Source organism: Pongo abelii, chromosome 5 (assembly GCF_028885655.2).
Source record: "Pongo abelii isolate AG06213 chromosome 5, NHGRI_mPonAbe1-v2.0_pri, whole genome shotgun sequence".
Taxonomy (NCBI): Eukaryota; Metazoa; Chordata; class Mammalia; order Primates; family Hominidae; genus Pongo; species Pongo abelii.
The window spans coordinates 38,823,807-38,845,075 of NC_071990.2; the positions used below are offsets into that span (position 1 = coordinate 38,823,807).

Here is a 21,269-nt window from a genome sequence, read left to right on the forward strand (position 1 = left end):
AAATGAAACTATTCCTGTTTCTTTTACATTTGAATAAGGCATTTCTTGAATTGTGAAGCTCTTCAGTCATAAGAAGAAAGTGAACGCTCAGCATTATTCTAGCTAGGATTCTAAAGCAATCTAGTGAACACTGAATAATGTAAGAGTGTCTACTTTTAAAAGTAAATAAATATATCAATGCCCAGTTATGGGCAGAGGTGTAGGGAACAAAAGAGAAATGAAAGAAGACATACATTATACAAGTGTTAATATGGCAGGGAAAGAATGCTTCCATAAATAGCAATGCTTATTTTCTCATTTGTTTTATGTAGATCTATAGCACTGTGTAGGTACTACAATCTAATGAGAATAGGTGAAAAAAAATTATGCTGTATCTATTGACACCAGGAATGAGGGGGGCCTAGAATGTACAGTAGCAATAAATGAGATTAAAATGCCATATACCAAAACACAGTAAAGTTAGAGTATTCATCCAATGAGGTCTCCCACAGTAGACCAGCTACTCCCAAATAACATTCAATGTACACCAAAGAAAATATTTAGATGTTGTGTAAATATCTAAAACAATGGGCCAGGCATGGTGTCTCACACCTGTAATCCCAGCACTTAGTGAGGCTGAAGCAGTCAGATCGCTTGAGTCCAGGAGTTGAAGACCAGCCTGGGCAACATGGCAAGGCCCCATCTCTACTAAAAATAGAAAAAACTAGCTGGGTGTGGTGACACATGCCTGTAGTCCCAGCTACTCAGGAGGGTGAGGTAGAAGAATCATTTGAGCTCAGGAGGCAGAGGTTGCAGTGAGCCAAGACTGCACTACTGCACTCCAGCCTGGGTGACAGAGCAAGCCCATCTAAAAAACAAAGAAACAATCACACACACACACACACACACACACACACACAACCAAAAACAAATAAAACAATGACCAGAAAATATCACCCCCTTCATCTCAGCTTAAAACACCTACTCTGGCCTTTTCTAACCATCCTATTTAAAATAATCCTTCTCCCCTGACTTCTGTTACTATCACAGTACCATCTTTGCAACACTTATAATTATGTGATGTGCTCTTATTATTTGTTTGTTTTAATCTTTCTCCCAAATTCCAAAAGCACAGAAACCTTGGCAATCTTCTTCAGTGTTGTGGCCTCAATATCAAGTACAACAATAGCATAAAGTAGGCGCTTATTTGTTGAATGGGTGAGTGACGAATGAATACATAAAATCTATTTCCTTAGCTGGTGAAGCATGCCTAAATTTCCTGTTGTAAGTGAAAGTAGAACCATTCTAGTGAGATGTTTATCATCACTTATGGCCTCTAATGTGACTACAACAACCAGAAGACAGCCTAGCAGATGCTCTGTGATACCCTTTCTTTTTTCTATGACACATATGGCACACAAAATTTCTCATTCTAAGAAAAGAAGAAAAAGGAGGCAAGTGAACTACAATAATTAAAATACTTTCAGCAAGAATCAAAGAAATCAGTGGAACTGAGTAGGGTATATGCTAGAATCCAGCTCATGATAAATATGGCTGATCACATTAGGATAGCAAGAAATGATTATTAAATAAATGACTTTAATCAACTGACTATCCCTACCTGAAAAGATCTATGCAAAATATCCTGACTGTATTAAATACTTAAGATATAAGGCTTTAAAAAAAAAAAACAAGTAGTGGAAAAAATATATATATATATATACATAAAAGTTTAACACTCTTTAATATTAGAGTGAGGAATAATCTTCTAATCATAATACCAAGCCAGAAATCATTTAAAAGACTGACAGATTTGAATACATTTTTTAAAAAGTAAAATTCTATATGGCAAAAAGTACCAATAAAACACTAAAAATGCGCAACAAATTTCATATATGACAGGCAAAAGGATAATGTCATATATATATGTATTGATACAAAGTTCTCACAAGACAAAAAGAAAAAGATAACTATCTCAGAAGAAAAATATGCACAAGACAACAACAGGCTTTTCATAAATAAGAAATTAACAAATGGCCAGTATTAAAAGATACTTTAACTCACCAATAAAGAAATTCAAAGTAAAATAGGACTTTTGTTTTAAACAAATCATATATTACATTGGCAAAACGGTGACAGTGTCTGCATTGGTGAAGGTTCACAGAAAGGGGCATTTTTACATGCAATTGGTAGAAATTGAGTACAACATTTCCAGATGGCAAGTTTTATCAATATTTAAAATATATACATTATAACTTTATAATGAGAGATATTTCCATTTTGATAATTTAAAAAGGAAATAAAGAAAGAAACCCAGTTTTGTATTAACCAAGTTCATCTCTCCTATGCCAGACTCTAAATTGTCAATTTACACCCATCTCAACACCCTGTCTGGCCTTGTCTCCAGTAAACAATGCTCCTAATCCTCCTCTAAACTCTGACCAGCCCCTGAGGTAAATACCTCTCCCACCTACGCTCTTGTTCCCTCTCTCAATGGGCATAACCTTGAGAACGTTGCTTTTAGCCCTGCTTTCTTCTCTCTCAACTCCCAGGTTTTAGACCAAGATCCCACTTGCAATTCCAGCCACCAGTCACATGCACACTTTGAATTCTACTTCTATCCATTCGCACTCATGTTCTAAAGTTTTCTCATTTTTCAGCAATATTATATGGCTGCCAAATTAACAGCACCATGTTGAGGAATAGCTCAAAATTTTAAGAGCACCCCCAGAGTACTCAATATTCACCATTCATTACTAGTGTTTTCTGTTTAGTACTAGGCTCGATCATCTAAGAAAGCTGTGGAAAGGACTGGGAGAGAGTTTACCAGATAACCAAGAAGACAATTTGAAGGTTACAGATTATGGGTAAAGCGGAAATTGCCTTTCCTGAGAAAGAAAAGGCTGATAAGACATAACATGGTTCTCAAGGCGTATGAAAAATTGAACATAAATTGATGAGTCACTTTTCTCCATCTCCAGTTACAGGCTGAAGAGGATAACTGGTCTAAGCTTTTGGCTTCATAGAGCAATCCCCACTTAACTCACAAACATTCCTAAAACGAGTCCAGAAAGGCAAAGCGGACCATGGCCCTGCATTCACTATCATGGTTGGAATGTTCACACTGGCTTTGAAGCCTGATGTTATCTGCCATTAGATAACACCGACTATCTTGGTGAGGTGAATGCTGACTGAATTACATTTGACAAGATAGATGAATGGCAAATCTTATGTTATATATATTTTACCAACCAAAACATATGAAAACTGCTAAACATATACAAAGATAGGCCGGTTGTTAAGATAAAACTGTTTAAGGCATGTTTTGGACTGTATGTATGGATTGGCAATACAAAAAAGTACCAAAAAGACTAGGGTCTTTGGAGGTTAGAGTGAGAGCCACCTCACAGTGAGACCGACCGTGACCAACAAGGATGGCAGGGATGACTCTCTCTGAAGGTCAACCACCAGTCAGGAGTTTCTGAAATCAGGAAAAATAATAAAAATGACTGCCATTTATTGAGTCCCTCCTTTCTGCCACAACTGTGCTCCATACATGTAAATGTGCTGTATCATCTAACTCTCACATCAAACCCCATGAAGAGGTGTTGGTATTCCTATTCTTTATGGATGCAGATACTAGGGCTCAGAGAGGCACTTATGGATGCAGATACTAGGGCTCAGAGAGGCACAATCTTATCACAACACAAATATGAGGTGAAAACAAAGATTTGAGAAGAGCTCCACCTAACTCCACAGCCCATTGTTTTAAACAAGAATTTGAGAAGAGCTCTACCTAACTCCACAGCCCATTGTTTTAAACAAGAACTTGAGAAGAGCTCTACCTAACTCCACAGCCCATTGTTTTAAACAAGAACTTGAGAAGAGCTCTACCTAACTCCACAGCCCATTGTTTTAAACAAGAACTTGAGAAGAGCTCTACCTAACTCCACAGCCCATTGTTTTAAACAAGAACTTGAGAAGAGCTCTACCTAACTCCACAGCCCATTGTTTTAAACAAGAATTTGAGAAGAGCTCTACCTAACTCCACAGCCCATTGTTTTTCTACTACACAGTTCTGATTTATATGCAGTTTAGCCTAAACTCAAAGAGAGGACGGGGTAATCTCAGATTTCCCATATATAAGGTATCATTTTTGTGAATGTATTAGATGTAATCTTTCATCAATACATGACGCTCACATTCTTCAGGAATAACCTCCAAATTCAGTTTCCTGAAGAAAAAACAAAGTAACCTTTGCAAACAGTTCAGAACCATTTACCATTACAGACAATTTTCCAGCACTCATATATGTATTAATGAATACACTGATAAAAAGTCCTAAGGAATACATGTACATGTTCAATCAATCTCTCTTCATTACAGTCATTGCCTTGACACCATGAAACCTGTGCTAACATTTATAGAGTACCTACTGCATACAAGGTCACAGTCTGAGCACTGTGCAAGAAAAATAAAAGATTAGAATCCATACTGCCTGCCTCCAAGAGCTTGTAATTTTAGTATCAGAGGCAAGATAAACACGCAAAGGGCACTAAAGAACAAAGCTGACATACAAATGTGCAAATTAACTAACATAATGCAAACTGAACACTTACGTGCTAAGGAAATAAAGAATTTATTTGCCCAGTGAAGTTCTTGGAAGAAGTGCAGTCAGAACATTGTTTAGGTAGACACTGAATAATTGTGAAGATAAGAAACACCAAGACATCCTCAGTTAATCTACAGAGACATATTCTTAGGTTCATTTTTAAATACTATCAAAATTATAACCTAGTAAAAAAGACAGTTTACTAAGGAAAGTAGTAATTAATATAATAAAGTGGCTATAATTTTTAAAAAATTCTTATTAACATGGATATCAAGATTCTTTCCTTTTCTTGTTATCATTATCACTAACATCACTGTTGCTCATTTTTTTTCAACCAGAATTGGGAGCTGGCTATACCAAGACAAAAACTGGCATCATGAATACAGCCAGTCTCTAAACACATAACAGCTCTACCAACAAAGTCAAGGCCAGACAGGAAAGACAAAATAAGGAGAGTATAATAATACTCACTAATATATAAAGGTAAAGTATATTTTCTAAAAGCCAGAGATCATGATCAAAGGCACATGTTTCCATACATACAACAGGAGCTTTCAGGTGGGTAAAGCACACAGGCTGTCATGGCTGGTATTATTATATTCACGATGATTTGTTCTGGGAGTCATGTTCCTGTTGTTTCAAATTAAATGCAAACACACAGTCCTTCAGTCCACATCAGATGCTTTGTTATGCTGCCTGTGTTTTAATCAGATACAACAGTAATAACCTGAGTCAATGCAGACTCAATCTCCTCCTCCATGTGGGGGTCCCTCTGTCACTCTGGAAGTATCCCTAGGCAGCTCTGAGATATGGAATCTTCACTCAATTTCTTGTCCCTCTTATTTTAATCCATTCAAAACTCCTCTGATAAAAGAGCAACCGCTAGACCTGAGACACTTTAGTCTGTCTTTGGGGAAATGAAATTGATTTTCTTCATTTTCACACAAGAGGATCCCTGGGTAATAATATTGTGTCCGGTCATACCAACAAAAAAAAATGTAGGCAACGTTCTTTACTGTACCAGAGGCTGAACGGTTTTGTGAAGTTCCTTAGTGGAGGTAAAAATTCAGCCTTTTGCTGTTAGACCATAAGTTTCACAAGTATAAGAGTAACTTCTGACCAAGAGACTAAGTGCTGTAGTGCCTTCCCATCTGCTCCCAATCAGCCACAGTGGGAGATCAGATGGGTCATGGGTGAGGGGCCAGCTCCACATTCTCCATGGTGTACACTCACCATATCCCTTCCCTTTTCTTCCTGAGCGAACAAACTAATCACTTTCTACCTTTAATCTTTTGATTTTAAGGTAAAGAATATCTAAAGGCAATTTCCAATGAGAAAACTACAGCAGAAAAAAGCAACAAAATTTCGGGGGCCTTTAACCACCTAAACAAATTCACTAATCTGTATAGGCTTTACAAAATTTCAGAAATTTTAAATGATGGATTATACCTAAAGGGAGAATATGAAATATTAAAACAGTACCTTTTTGATACTTTTAAAAGACAACCATATCAAGGGCTGCGATACATAACAAAAATAAAAGCAGAGGTGCTCTGGCTGAAGAGAAGCTCTGAGCCTAGAGCCCCACTAGCTAAGCCTCATTTGCCCCAAATGCAACCCCACTTGAAACACCTGTTCTGTCAAACCCCATTTGTTAACCACTAACCTAGAGAAAAAAACAGATAACCAGAACATGCACACTGGGATTCAAAAATGTCCTCCGGCCCTGGCCATTCCCAGGGAAGACTCCAGAAATATTTCTTATGGCTTTCATAAGAAGAATGCACCCCCCTAACAATAATTCTGCTTTCAATGTATCACAATGAATATTACCATTCACTGTACAGCACAGAGTTTAAAAAGCATTCCACTTCTCAAATGTTCCCTGTCCCTTCTCATTCATTCACGTGTGTATTACATATGTATTATACAAGACATGTTGTATAAATAGTTCCACAACACACTGTAAATATTAAGATGCATAATTTTCCATACTTTCCTAAGTTTTTTACTTGGGATATGTTTAGTAGTTGACATTCTGAAAAACTCTTTTTTCAAGATGAAAAATGCAGTTCTGCTTCTCAAAGTCCAAATCTCCTTATATAAAAATAAAAATCATTTATTAACCACTGAGAACTAACCTGCAGACACGGGCTGGAAAATATAATTTCTGCCAAGAACGACACAGATATTGTGAATGATCTATCACTCTGACCCAATCAAGTTCATCCATTGACACTTCAATGAAGTATGAGTAAGACCTGTGAATCAAAAGGAAAAAGCAGAAAAAAATTACCACATTAAAATAACAATACAAAGCTATACTTTAATAAAGTGTTAAAAGGTACAAAAAATACAGAATTCACTAATTACATTTTCTACATAATCAAATTCTAATAACAAAAGAATGTTATTATAGCATTCACCTACAATGCACTGAAATTATCTCTCAGGTTGTCTGTCTGCTTTCTCAAATCAAAAGCTGCTTAAGAACAAAGGCCATCCTGTATTTATATTCATATCCCCAGGGTCCTACACAGTGCTTGGCACATCAGGCATGCAAGATATTTACTCCTTTTCAAACATGGTCAGGATGTCTCACATATACCATATTAGAAGATAAATGATGCCACGAGAGAGAGAAAGAACAGAAAATGGAGAAGCAGGAAGTATGCTTTCTCCCTCTACCTTCCCTGGCCAGGGTGTTCGGCCACCCCTCTAAGGAAGAAACTCAACTTGGAATGGTTCCCCCACCGAGAGCAGCTTATCTCCTGCTGCCTCCCAGTCTCCCACCCTCCCACATACAAGCTACCTGCAAAAAAATAAATGACACCAGTCAAGAGATAATACATGTTTCGTACAACTTAAAACTTGCCAGCTAATAATCTGGCAGTAATGAAAACAGCCTGTCATCCTCCCCTAGACAGCTTCTCCGAACCATTACATGCAGGTCCCATCCTGAACAAATCTATATTCCCCTGTCATAAGCCAAATTTAAATTTGAGATGCAGTTATTACTTGTACTGTAATATCAACAGGAACAATCTTGGAAGATTTAGGTGACCGTAAATGTCATCCTGCAACCCACAGTTGTGACCAGAAAAGGTCGGCTTATTTTGTGTCATCCCCTCATTTTCTTTGCTGTCCCCTCACTCTCATTCATTTTATCACTCAGTCTCAAACTGGTTATAACCTTTTATCGAACTTCTCTGGGTTATCAGTAACACAGGATATAATTTTACAACACGTCAGAATCTTTTTGGCTTAAGATTCTGAATTTTTCACCTTTGCTTAGAATGGTAACAATTTCTGTAAGAAAAGAACTGTTACGTGGTAAAGTTAAATCCCCCGTGAATGTAATGCACATACTAACACAAAGTGGCCTATAAATATTTAACATCACAGAAATGATGACAACCACTTTGCTTCAAACATACTAAACTTTTCTTTTATTATTTTTATAATAACTTCACTATCAGTTAAATGAGTGAAATATGTAAAGCTTTTAGAACAGTGTCTACCACATAAAAGTAATGAAAGTACTGCATATACGTATTATTATTATACTGTTATTATTAATCAGAGACTCTTGGAAGTGAGATATGTGGATTGGCTCCACTTTGCCAATTAAAAACATCAAATTATATCCAATAAGCTACATATCAGAAAATATATTCTTAATAAAAAGGAAACAGGAAAAGATAACCTGGGGATCTCACACATCATGCACATGGGAAATGCTGACTCCCACTTCATAAAGCTTCCCCTCATACTTGGCTCAAATGGCCTAAAAGGCCAGGGTGGTGGCAGTGGTGCTAACAGAAGAAACACACTACCTTGTAAGGTTTGCAGGGCATCATCATCATTACTATTTAAGCCCTTCATGCCCAGATCTAAAGAGGCATAAGTGGGGTACAGTTTCTGGGTATGCAGGGTTTAGGTTTATGATAAACAGCAGTGAAAGAAACAGTTCAGTTCTTGTCACTCATACTGCTCTGGTACTTGTGCCATTATGGTTGAACCTAGAAGCCACAGTGGGTGAAAGCATCACAGTGGCTGGAAGAAAGGCAGAATTCTGAAGCCCCCAAGAAACTAAATGGGTTCCCAAACTGGAGTTCATTAAACTTTTTCACAAATTTCTTTTGTTTTGAAGATAATACTTATCTACATACTAAAAGACATTATTTCTCTTCACCATACGGTAAAATGCATTTAAAAGGTTATAATATCCAAAACTAATGAATCAAGTAAATAATGTTAACTCATGGTAGAATACAAAACAACTATTAAAAATACATTTTAGAGGAATATTTTTTAAAGGGTAGAATGTTCACGATGTATTAATTTAAAAGTAAAATTAGCTTTTTGTATATCTAATCTTTATTTTATAAAACTATGTGTAGGTTTCTGTTTTGTGCGTGTATGTGTCCAGGCATAATTGAAAAAAATGCTAGATACATATGAGGATTCATAATGGGTAATGAGATGACTAGCAATTTTTATTTTCTTCTATGTGCTTTTCTATATTTTCTATGGTTTCTACAATAAACACGTATTTTTATAAGAAGAAACAAACAAAAAAGTGTATTTCTTTTAAAGAAATGTATCCTTTAACTCCTTCTCCAAAACCAACGTTCAAGAGACAGCAGAATGATCACAAAGAAATAAACCATCATATCTGTAAAATAAAAGTAGATGACCACAAAGTTAAGTCATCTCAAACATAATGTCAGTTTCTAAGTCATGCTAATCACTTACCGGCTATCTCGGTCCCACAAGAGTATCCGTATGTGATTGATAATGGATGGCTGACCTAGCTTAATCTCGATGCCAGAACGGCAGTCATCATCAATTGGGTGCCTTGAAAATCCATGATCCAAATCATAATTTTGCGTATCACCATCTAATAAGGCTGATTTCAGCTCCCCCTTTACAACTTGGGCTCCATACTTCATAGTTGCAATGTTTTCTTCTGGTACTACAGTTAAAAATAGGAAAAGCAAGGTTAATGATTACTTATTAAGTTATTCTGTATTTTTTGAAAAAAATACAATTCTAGCATTCCAGTTTATTCTAGTGTCTGCATTTAAGAACAGCATAGACAAGTTTATTGGATAGAAAATATACAACATCTATGAGGATTAAGACACCATTCAGAGGCCACATGCAGTGGCTCATGCCTGTAATCCCAGCATTTTGGGAGGCCGAGGCGGGTGGATCACTTGAGCCCAGGAGTTTGAGACCAGCCTGGGCAACACAGGAGGACCCTGTCCCTATTAAAAACAAACAAACAAAAAAACAATGTTCAGAGTTTAAATGTAATGTTAGTATCACAACCACAAAGTGCTTGAGACTAATGTTATTTTTCAAAAGTTAACAAAACTAGAAAAGGCATGTACTAGGACAAACAAGTAGCTCTGCTGAGTTCATTCTATTAGTAACTTTAATATCTACTAAACAGGTGGGGCACAGTGGCTCATGCCTGTAATCCCAGCACTTTGGTAGGCCGAGGTGGGCGGATCACCTGAGGTCAGGAGTTCGAGATCAGCCTGGGCAACACAGTAAAACCCCGTCTCAACTAAAAATACAAAATTAGCCAGGCGTGGTGGCACATGCCTATAATCCCAGCTACTCGGGAGGCTGAGGCAGGAGAATCGCTTGAACCTGAGAGGCAGAGGATGCGATGAGCTGAGATTGCGCCATTGCACTCTAGCCTGGGCAACAAGAGTAAATCTCCGTCTCAACAACAACAACAACAACAACAAAATCTACTAAACAAAAATAGCATGTAAGATGACCTGTACCTGCCATCTGGACTGAGGACAATGTATAAAAGCAAAGCAAACAGGTCAGAAATCTGTTAAAACAACAGAAAAAGAAAGGTTCCAATATAGCATAGCTGTTAGTCATATGTGAATATGCTGAAATCAATTAATCTAGCTTATAAAACAAGATTGTTTAAAAGAAGATATCTTTTTTCTGCACTTGAGAATTTTTAAAAATGAAAATTGACAGTTTGTCATTAAAATCAGTATTATGGTTATTATTAAATCCCCTCCCCTCACCAACATTAGATTTATTAAGTACCAATTGTGCCTTGGACTCTGAAGTCCTCTATGTAAATTATGCTTCACAGATGTGGAACCTATCGTCCAGGTACTAACATTCTAAAACTGACACTCTCCATGGAAAGACAAGAGGCTGCAGAAAGATGTTAAGAGCTTAAAGAGTCAGAGATTAAACAGTGGCTCCACATTTAGCCAGGTGCATCACTTTGAAGAAGTTTCCCTCTCTCAACTTCCATTTCTCAGTGGGGTGGAGGGGGAGACCATATCTATCCCCCAGGTGTTTCTGTTTAAGAATTAAATGAGATGATGTTTGTAAAGCATATTATGAGCTCTACTCATATATATATATTTTCAAAATACACAGCCATTACTATTAAGAAAACATATTAAAAAGCACATGACGAGAACTATGTAAGTTTACAGACTGTAAAAAAATACCAAATTCTCACAGTACACATACATTTTGGTTGTGTGATTTGAATAGGGGAAAGTCTGAGCTATAATCAGGTTATTGGCAAAAAGATAGTAATTCATCATTGCAGATTTCTGGAAAAATTTTTTTTAATTTCAAATGAAGATGAGTAAAGAGAGTGGCATCAGAAAAGAACAATACATTGCAGCTGAAAAATGGAAGTTTAAAATGGAAGCAAAAGACTGTAGCAACCCAGCAAAAATAAACAAAACATCCTAGTCATGCTTAACTTCTTACCATCAGAAGTTTAAGTGCTACCGATTTATAACTTTCTAAATTCTATTAGCGTGTGATAATCACCCATATTCTTCCTATTTAACAAATCTTCTATAATACATGATATGCCAGACACTGTCCTAAGCACTTTGCAAATATTAATTCCTTTGACTTGCTCCTCATAATAATCCTTTGAGTACAGTACTATTATTACACCCATTTCACAGATGAGAAGTGGAGGCAGAAAAAAGTTAGACTTACTTGTCCCAGGTCACAAAGCCAGGAAGCAGCAGAGCTGAGATTAGAACCTAAGCGGTCTGCCTGCAGGGGCCCTGTTTTTAACAGAATATTCTGCTCCTTCCCTCTTGAAGGGTTTCTGATGAATGGCCATACCTTCTCCCTCTTTCTAACCCCCAGTTCCCTCTAAGATTGCCTTAGACCCAGAGGAAAGAAACAAATAGTCTGATATAGGAAAAAAAAATGTTAGACTTACAGTGAAAAAAACCAAGCTTAAGATTCAGGCTCTATCATTCACTCCCCTTGCGTAAGGCCTGTTAGTCTCTCTGAATCTGCTTTCTCATCTAAAAAGAATACTTTGTCTAACTGACCTCATAGGGTTACTGTAAAAATTACACTACAGATAAAAATTACACTACAGATAATATATGCTAAAGTAACATATAAAGTACTCATTCAGTATTCAGTCAAAAGGTATTTTTCTGAGGACTCATTCTGTACCAGGCACCATGCAAGGTATTGGGAAGAATTAGTGAACTCGACAGAGATAGGCCCTGCCCTCCTGACACCTCCAATCTAGAGAGGAAGTACTTCATAAGCAAGCAAGCAAACAAAAGCTTGAAATCCATGCTTTTCAGATATCAATGATGCATAACTACTTGGTAAAAATAAACGTGTTTTCCCTTCTTGCTAGGCATAAAAAGTGAAGGTGCAAAGTCTGTTGCTGCTGATCCCTGGAACCATCTCCTGCACTCCTGACACCACAAGTCAAAACTAAGCCAAAGGCTGGGCACGGTGGCTCATGCCTATAATCCCAGCACTCTGAGAGGCCGAGGTCAGGAATTGGAGACCAACCTGACCAACATGGTGAAACCCCGTCTCTACTAAAAATACAAAATTAGCCAGGTGTGGTGGCGTGAGCCTGGAATCCCAGCTACTTGGGAGGCTGAGACAGGAGAATCACTTGAACCTGGGAGGCAGAGGTTGTAATGAGCTGAGATCGTGCCACTGCACTCCAGCCTGGATGACAGAGTCAAGACTCCATCTCAAAAATAAAAAGTAAGAAAACTAGGCCAAAGACAGGAACATCAAGCTCTCAGATTTAGAACCTAATGCCACCTTTGGATTTTCTCTAAACATAAGTTTCTTCAACACTAAAACTTATGAAACTAGGGGTAACATACCAGGCACAAGAGTTTCAAGTGATTGTGACTAAAGTCTAAAATGGAAATGAAATTTCTACCACAAGTCTAAGTCTTCTTTTGAAGTTTATTTCAAGGGTACTTGAAAACTTTCCTAACCATTCTTGATACAGACAGATTCATTCCCTGAGAGTGTTTTTCACTTCAGAACAGAGAACATCTACCCAAGTGGAAATTCTCTCATGGTAACTATATGAGTATCTCATTGGATAAAAATATAACTCCAAGAATTTTTCTGCAAAATCCATAATTAAGTGAAGAATCATCATAAGAAAATTCAAACCATAATAAAATAAATCAAACCATAAATATTCTTAGAGCCTATATCTGTCTATCAGTAGAGAAAAAAAAAAAAGCTCTTGAAAAAATACAAAGTGCTGGCCGGGTGCAGTGGCTCACACCTGTAAACTCAGCACTTTGGGAAGCTGAGACAGGTGGATTACTTGAGTATAGGAGTTTGAGACCATCCTGGCCAACATGGCAAAACCCCATCTCTACTAAAAATACAAAAAATTAGCTGAGCGTGGTAGTACATGTCTATAATCCCAGCCACCTGGGCAGCCAAGGCAGGAGAATCACTTGAACCTGGGAGGTGGAGGCTGCAGTGAGCCAAGATCATGCCACTGCACTCCAGCCTGGATGACAGAGCAAGACTCTGTCTTGAAAAAACAAGGTGATAAAGATTAAACAAGATAGTAGATAATCATAATTTTTTTACACATAATTTTTAATGCATTTTACAAGCATTAAGAAAAATATTAAGCTTTGAAGTTCTACAGCTAGGTAGAGATTGCTAATTATTAGAAGGAAAAATTAAGGAGAAATGAAGCAGAACGTACCCCTAGCTACAAAGTGCCAAAATCTGAGAGGAGTGTTGGGTTAATCACCTCGTGCTTTTCTTTCATTGCTTAATGTTCTTAATTATCTTTTATCGAACTCTCTATTACATGTAGGTTGACATGGTCATTCGCCCCAGTGGATTATTTGGATCCAGACTTAGTTCTCTTCCCAAAGCAATCTACTTACCCAATTCTGTCACCTAAATCATTTTCTACTCCCCATCCCAACCTCCCTAGAAAATGTATGGATGCTCCCTTCCTGTGAATAATCCCCAAGAACTGCAGCATTACAAGTGACTTTCTTGACAATTCTTAACTTACCTTAACTTTACCTCCCCCTTTTTCCCACTCTCTGCAGGCCTCCTTTCCACATTTGACAGTACTGGCACTCAAAGACACCACAAAATGGAAATAAAAAAGAACCCAGGTAGAAGAATCTATGGAAGAGTATTTGCTTGGTGAGTCAGAAGACCAGCACTTTGGTTCCAGTTCTGGCATTGAATTCACTTGGTAATTTAGGCAAGTTACATAGACCACAGAGCTGAAAGGGACCTTCATCCTATTAAATTAAAAAAAAAATCCTAGGGTGCTTCCTATGTGCTGCTCACTGTACTAGACTCAGCCCTCCCGAGTTCACCATCTCAGGAGACAAGAGCACATATACTGACACTACACACTCCCATGGAGGAATACTCATTAGAGATGATTTATACACCCCCTATTTACAGATGAGATTTTCTCTAGCACAATAAACTATAGTTGGGAAGATACAAATAGCATCTTCTATCTTTAAAGATACAAAGCCAAAGAGTTTTATTTCTTTTACTTGTATTTTTTTAGAGACAGGGTCTTGCTCTGTCACCTAGGCTGGAGTGTGGTGGCACGATTATAGCTCACTGCAGCCTCAAACTACTGGGCTCAAGCAATTCTCCTGTCTCAGCTTCCCAAGCAGCTGGGACTACAGGCACGCACGATCACACCCAGCTAATTTAAAAAAAAAATTTTAGAGACTGCATCTCACTATATTGCCCAGGCTGATCTTGAACCCCTTGCCTCAAGTGGTCCTCCTGCCTTGGCCTCCCAAAGTGCTAGCATTACAGATGTGAGCCACTGCACCCAGCTCAAAGAGCTTTGAAAGTATTAAAGGTTCACTGTTACTATTACTGTCTTTATGTGATAGATGAGACAAATTTAAATTCTAGTTTAGAAGCCAGGGATGGATTCATTCAGCCACTCATTTATCATTTAGAAAAACAAAAGTCTAGATTTAGGCACTGTGCTAGGTAGCTGCTTGAAAAACAAAGGCAAAACAACATAATTACATTGCTCAAAAAGCTCAACCTAGTATAAGAATCTAAGCAAACAAACCAAGAAATATAATATCACAGTTGCAAGCTTCCTCAGTCTGAGGAAACTACCGGGATAGGTATAGGGTAAACAGGACAGAACACACACACACACACACACACACACACACACTTATGTGTTAACCAATAATGTAACTTAGCGCACACACACACACACACGCATATTTATGTGTTAACCAATAATGTAACTTAGCAGTCCTATGAACAGATTGACTTTTTATTCAATAAAGATATCTTGAGGATAGAATTTGTGATATGCTCCCTACTATAAACATGCAGAAACAAGAAATTACTCTCTTTCCCCAAATCTAAAACCTGAGATACTCAAAATGAAATATAACTCAGCCTTAACAAAAAAAGCACTAACTTTTTAGGATAGATAGAAATATCTCCACAGCTAAGACAAAGCTAAATGTTTGGCAGAGGTACAGGTAGTTCAAATATCCTAAGAAAAAAAATTCATTAAAAAGTTAATTCTCTTTCCCCAGCTGTATAGAAAAATGTTCATCATTATATATGCATAAAACTAGTCTAAACTACCTTCCAGAAAGACCATCACAGATAAGTTTAAAACACTGTTTGGATCTTTTTTTTTTAAGAGGGAAAAAAAATCCCTGTAATCTGGTAAAAGCCTTAGGACATGCAGCTCTAAGAATTAAACTTTACAGTAACCAATGATAATAAATTCAAAGAAAAAGCATTAGTCTCTATATCCCAGTCCCAAGATAAAACCTCTCTACACTTCAAGAAAAGTCCCCAAAGACACAGAATCTACATCCAGGGAAGAACAACAACAACAACCAAACCAAATTCTGTCAATAACTTCAAAATAAACAGACCTATCTTTTCAAGTCATCAGACCAGGAACACTTCTGAAATTTTATATCCTTTTTTTCCCCCCTATCAGTGAAGAAATTTGATAAAAGAAAACAATGACATGAATGTTAAGATAACGTTTACTGGCCGGGCACGGTGGCTCACGCCTGTAATCCCAGCACTTTGGGAGGCTGACGCAGGTGGATCACCTGAGGTCAGGAGTTCAAGACCAGCCTGGCCAACCTGGTGAAACCCCATCTCTACTAAAAATACAAAAATTAGCCAGGCATGGTGGTGGGCGCCTGTAATCCCAGCTCCTCGGGAGGCTGAGGCAGGAGAATCACTTGAACCCAGGAGGCAGAGGTTGCAGTGAGCCGAGATCGTGTCATTGCATTCCAGCCTGGGTGACAGAGTAAGACTCCATCTCAAAAAAAAAAAAAAAAAAGATAACATTTACTTAGAAAATAAACTATTTTTGGTGATTGGACAGGCCCACATGAGCCTACAAGTGAGGTGCACTGGCCATGGAGGGCAACCGAGGGGTCAGTGACCACAGACTCCCTGCAACACCCCAGCCTGGCAGCCTGACATCAGCCCAGTCAGTGGAGACCTGTGGAGAGGCGGCGGTGGTGGCCTCCACAAGCCCTCTTTCTCTAGGGTTGTATAGATAGAACATCCTGGAGTTTACCATGAATGGACAGTTGGACCTAAGTGGGAAGCTAATCACGAAAGCTCAATTTGGGGAGGATATTCCAAAAATACCTATTCATAATGAAGATATTAATATTACTTATGATGAATTAGTGCTAATGATGCAACGAGTTTTCAGGGGAAAGCTTCTGAGTAATGTTGAAGTAACAGTAAAGTATAAAGATGAAGATGACGATCTTTCCTTTGCAATTCAGTGTAGTAGGATACCGAAATTGACATTATTTGTTAATGGCCAACCAAGACCCCTTGAATCAAGTCAGGTAAAATATCTCTGTCGAGAACTGACACAACTTTGAAATAAAGTGAATCATTTATTGGATAGCTTGGAACCACCTGGAGAACCAGGACTTTCCACCAATATTCCTGAAAATGTTACTGTGAATGGTAGGGAAGAAAAGCCTGCTTCTTCGGATTCTTCTGGAAAACAGTCTATTCAGGTTATGACAGCAAGTATGTCAGCTTTCGACCCTTTAAAAAAACCAAGATGAAATAAAAAATAATGTTACGTCGGCATTTGGCTTAACAGATGATCAGGTTTCAGGGAAACCCAGTGCTCTTGCAGAAGACTGTTCAGGAACATCTGACAGCATTGCCGCCTCCTCCTCAGTAGCAGCTCACCCACCAGGAGTTCAGCCACAGCAACCACCATATACAGAAGCTAAGATACAAGGAGGTCAGACTGAAAGTCAGCTGTACCAACAGTAGCAGCAACAGGCTAGCTATGGTGCGCAGCGTCTGTGGGCTCCACCTCAGCAGCCTCAACAGTATGGTATTCAGTATTCAAAAAGCCAGCGTCAGCAGACTGGACCCCAAACAACCTCAGCAGTTCCAAGGATATGGCCAGCAACCAATTAACTACCCAGGCACCAGCTCCTGAATTTTGGTCAGCCTCAACAACTGCCTGCTCAGCTGCCACCCAGTACCAGGCAAGCAATTATCCTGCACAAACTTATACTACCCAAACTTCTCAGCCTACTAATTATACTGTGGCCCCCGCCTCTCAACCTAGAATGGCTCCAAGCCAACCTGGGGCCTATAGACCAAGATCAGGTTTTACTTCACTTCCTGTAAGTAGCAAGACCCCTCCTCCAATTGGGCCTAATCCTTATATGTCCTCCCTTTGGTCAGGGCTATACCCAACCTGGACCTGGTTATCGATAAGGAGGCTCATCTACACCAATTAATGTAGCTGCTAGCTATTGGCCTCCCAAAAGACTCCAGTACTGTTTTAATCTGTAATGAAGTTCACAAATTTTAAAAGCACAGCATTTTTTATGATATCTTTGTTGCTGTTAATTGAAAGTATAATTTGCTGGAACACAAAGACCAAAATCAAGGTTTTCTCCTCCCTGCTTAAAAATGTAACAACTTCTTAGTTATTTTGGAACACTACTCTTACATGTGTGTAAAGTGATTGACCTTCTAGCTTTCCTTGTCCAGAGGATATTAAAATGCTAGTGTAAGGTTTAGTCATCTTACTTGGCTTTCTGCTATTAACATGATGTACTAAAGTAGAGCCCTTTTAGAATACGACTAGATGTCATGTATAAAATGTAAGACTGATAGATTAATAAAGATGATCGAATTAAAAAAACCTATTTTTTCAGGGTCTGACAGGGAAGTGTAATGCTCCTTTGTATTTATATTATTGATTTGATTATTCATATGCTTTAAAAGTCAGGAAAAACAGACTACTACTTAATCATTACTCAAGTTTAGAAGTTAGATAAAGGATTCCCAAACATTTACATAGTCTCTTCCTTGAGCTCCCCCTCATTTACTCCAAAGTGAAGGATTTAACATTGATGAACAACAATCTGTGTATATATCATTCCAGAACTGAGTGACTCAACCGGCTAAGTTCTCCCTTTTGCAACTAACCTCATGAGTTTCTTGTAACCCAGGTACTACCCTTATACTGACCAGTTGATCAATTCCAAACTACCAGTAACCACGTGAAATGTCCAAAACAAATCCTCACTCCTGCAAACATGTCCCAAGATTATCCCTATAATGAATCCAGTTCTAGGGCCTTTTCAGCACTTCAAATCAAATGTAGGGCAAGAGAGGGAAAGGAGCTTATATAAGACAGGATCCGACATGATAATTTGAAAAGCCTAACACTAATTACTCATCTTATTACCTCTTCACTTGCCATCCTCCCACACTTAATCCAAGGCTGACAGTTAACTAGTACCATTCTCTAGCACCTCTGATTTCTTCCTGGACCTCTCCCAACCTTATCTCTCTAGCTACCATACTATTTTTTTTACTACTTTTCAATCCAATTCACAAATCAGAGAGGCAACATGTTATCTCTATTATCTTTTCAAACATCCATGGCCTAATTCCCTGTCAGCCAATCTTCTGTCCAGATTACTTATCAACTAATCACAATTTATATCCAAAAGTTGTCTCTCAATTTTCTTGACCTCCCCATCATGAGCTACCACTGACCATTGAATCCACATGAAAGCTCTCTCCTCTGGTTGTCCTCTGTAACTCTATTCTATCCCAAATGTCTTCCTTCTTCCTTCTCTACCTTAAGTCCCCTGGCTATAGGTTTTCTCCAAGTTTCAGACTTTGATTTTTACTTCTTTCTCTATACTCTAGCAGCTCAGGTTTCAACTCTTTTATCACCAGCTTTGACTGGTCCTAAAGAGTAATGTGTTCCTATTTCCTATTAGACATTTCTCCTTGCATTCATTCACTAAGCATTCACCAATTACCCATTATATGCTATTTAGTGTGTTAAATGTTAAGGATATAGAGATCAATAAGGCCTACAAAGATCATCTCTGCCTTCAAGGATCAAAGACAAGTAAACAAAAATGTTTATAACAATGTGATCAAGGTGGTAATTCTCACACAGATGTACAGAGAAAAAAAACACATCATAATGATATATGGTAACAATGGTTTTCTATATTAGCTTACACACATTATTTGCACACATTATTTTAATTAAGTATCATAATAATGCTAGCAGATATAAAAGGTAAAATTCCTTAAATAATTTAATACCAGATTGTACAACTAGTATGTGACTAATTCAGGATTTGAGGTCAAATTTGTCTGGGCCAAAACCTATGTTTCTTCTCCTATGCCCAGTGAAAAGAAATCTAGACCTGATAAGTCAGGAGAGAATTCTGTTAAGAACATCTATTTAAGATCAATCAGTATTTCAAGAGAACGTTTAAAGGCATAGTCAAGGAGAGATCACTCAGGGAAATGACTAGTTTGTGACAGAACTTACAACTTGCAACCCCAAAACCCTCAAACTCAATCTAAAAACAAGCTCAGCATCTTCTTCAAAGAAGTACTGTACTGTATTTCATTACAGACACACCTGGTGTTCAAATTTTTAAATTTCTGAAATTGCACTGCAGACATCACGGTGTGTCACAGTTAATTGGCAGTATTGTTTCTTTTCTTAGTGGAACATAAAATAATGGTGCCTGAGAATTTCTGGCTTCTTAGCTTTGATAACAAATGGTAACTTTCTCCTAAACTTAACCCCCACATTTAAATCCCTTGAATCACCAAGATCTATTTTTTTCCATAGTATCCGTTCTAATCATCCATTATTTTCCATTTTCCCTGCCACCAATCTGGTTTAAGGTAGCATCAATTGTGCACAGATTAAATACTGTCCTCACTGGTCTCTCTGAATCAGTTTTCCCCTATTCTAAATATTCAAATACAGCACTATGGATCAGTCTTTCAAAACCACCACTGTATGCATGCCACTCTCCCTCTCTCAGATTGGTTCCTCACTGCATATAAGGGAGATTCCAATCTAGTTTCCAAGACTTCCATAAACTGGCCTAAGCTGACCTTCACATAGTTTCTTTGCTATTAATCAATAAAAGCCTTCTACTCTAATCAAGCTCTTCTATTTATGGTCTCTTCAAATGCTCTAACCTCTGTCTATAAACCTCATGATTCTTCCCACCTGAAATTCACCCAACTCTTATACTATTCAAATCAAATGTCAAGGCTCAACTCAAGCTTCATAACCTCCATGAAATCTCCCTCAACCATTCCAAGCCACTTCTTCTTCTGAAGTTGTATAACATGTACTCCCTTGAATATTGTTGTATTTAACTTTTCATGGGAGTTTATGTCTTATTTCCACAATGAAATTAAAAGAATCAAAGGCAGAGACTATGTTTAACAATTATGCAGCATAGTTCAGTGGTTAATTACACAACTTCTGGAGCCAAACTACATAGGTTTGACTCTCAGCTCTGTCATCTTTCTGTGTGACCTTGGGCAAGTTACTTAACTTCTCTGTTTCAGTTTCTTCATTGTGTAAAATGGAGTCAATAACAGTACATACCTCAAAGAGTTGTGAGAAATCATGTAGGACCTGTTCTTGATACGTACTATGCACTCTGTGTTAATTGCCATAAATCCATTAATAAGAAAAATCACTACTTAAGTGGTGATAAGTATCATAAGTGTTAGCTATACTATGTATGTATGTTACATCAGTGTTAGCTATTATTATTGTTATTTAGAATCTCCACGTTCGGCTGGGCATGGTGGCTCACGCCTGTAATCCCAGCACTTTCTGAGGCCGAGGCAGGTGGATCACCTGAGGTCAGGAGTTTGAGACCAGCCTGGCCAACATGGTGAAACCCCGTCTCTACTAAAAATAAAAATTAGCCAAGCGTGGTGGCGGGTGCCTGTAATCTCAGCTACTCAGGAGGCTGAGGCAGGAGAATCACTTGAACCTGGGAGGCGA

At 38.0% G+C, this 21,269-nt stretch overlaps 1 protein-coding gene and 1 pseudogene across 9 annotated transcripts in view; one reads left to right on the forward strand and one right to left on the reverse strand.

Annotated features, from left to right (window-relative positions):
* Positions 1-21,269, reverse strand: part of BTBD9 (BTB domain containing 9) — a 470,612-nt gene that overhangs the window by 400,325 nt on the left and 49,018 nt on the right. For all 9 annotated transcript variants that reach the window (XM_054558767.2, XM_054558765.2, XM_054558766.2 and 6 more), the window contains exons 5-6: positions 9,350-9,569; positions 6,733-6,852 (exon numbers count right to left, since the gene is read on the reverse strand). In XM_054558767.2, the coding sequence (XP_054414742.1) occupies positions 6,733-6,852; positions 9,350-9,569 (340 nt within the window). The remainder of the gene's footprint in view (positions 1-6,732; positions 6,853-9,349; positions 9,570-21,269) is intronic.
* On the forward strand, positions 16,498-17,858 carry LOC103890885 (protein TFG-like; annotated as a pseudogene).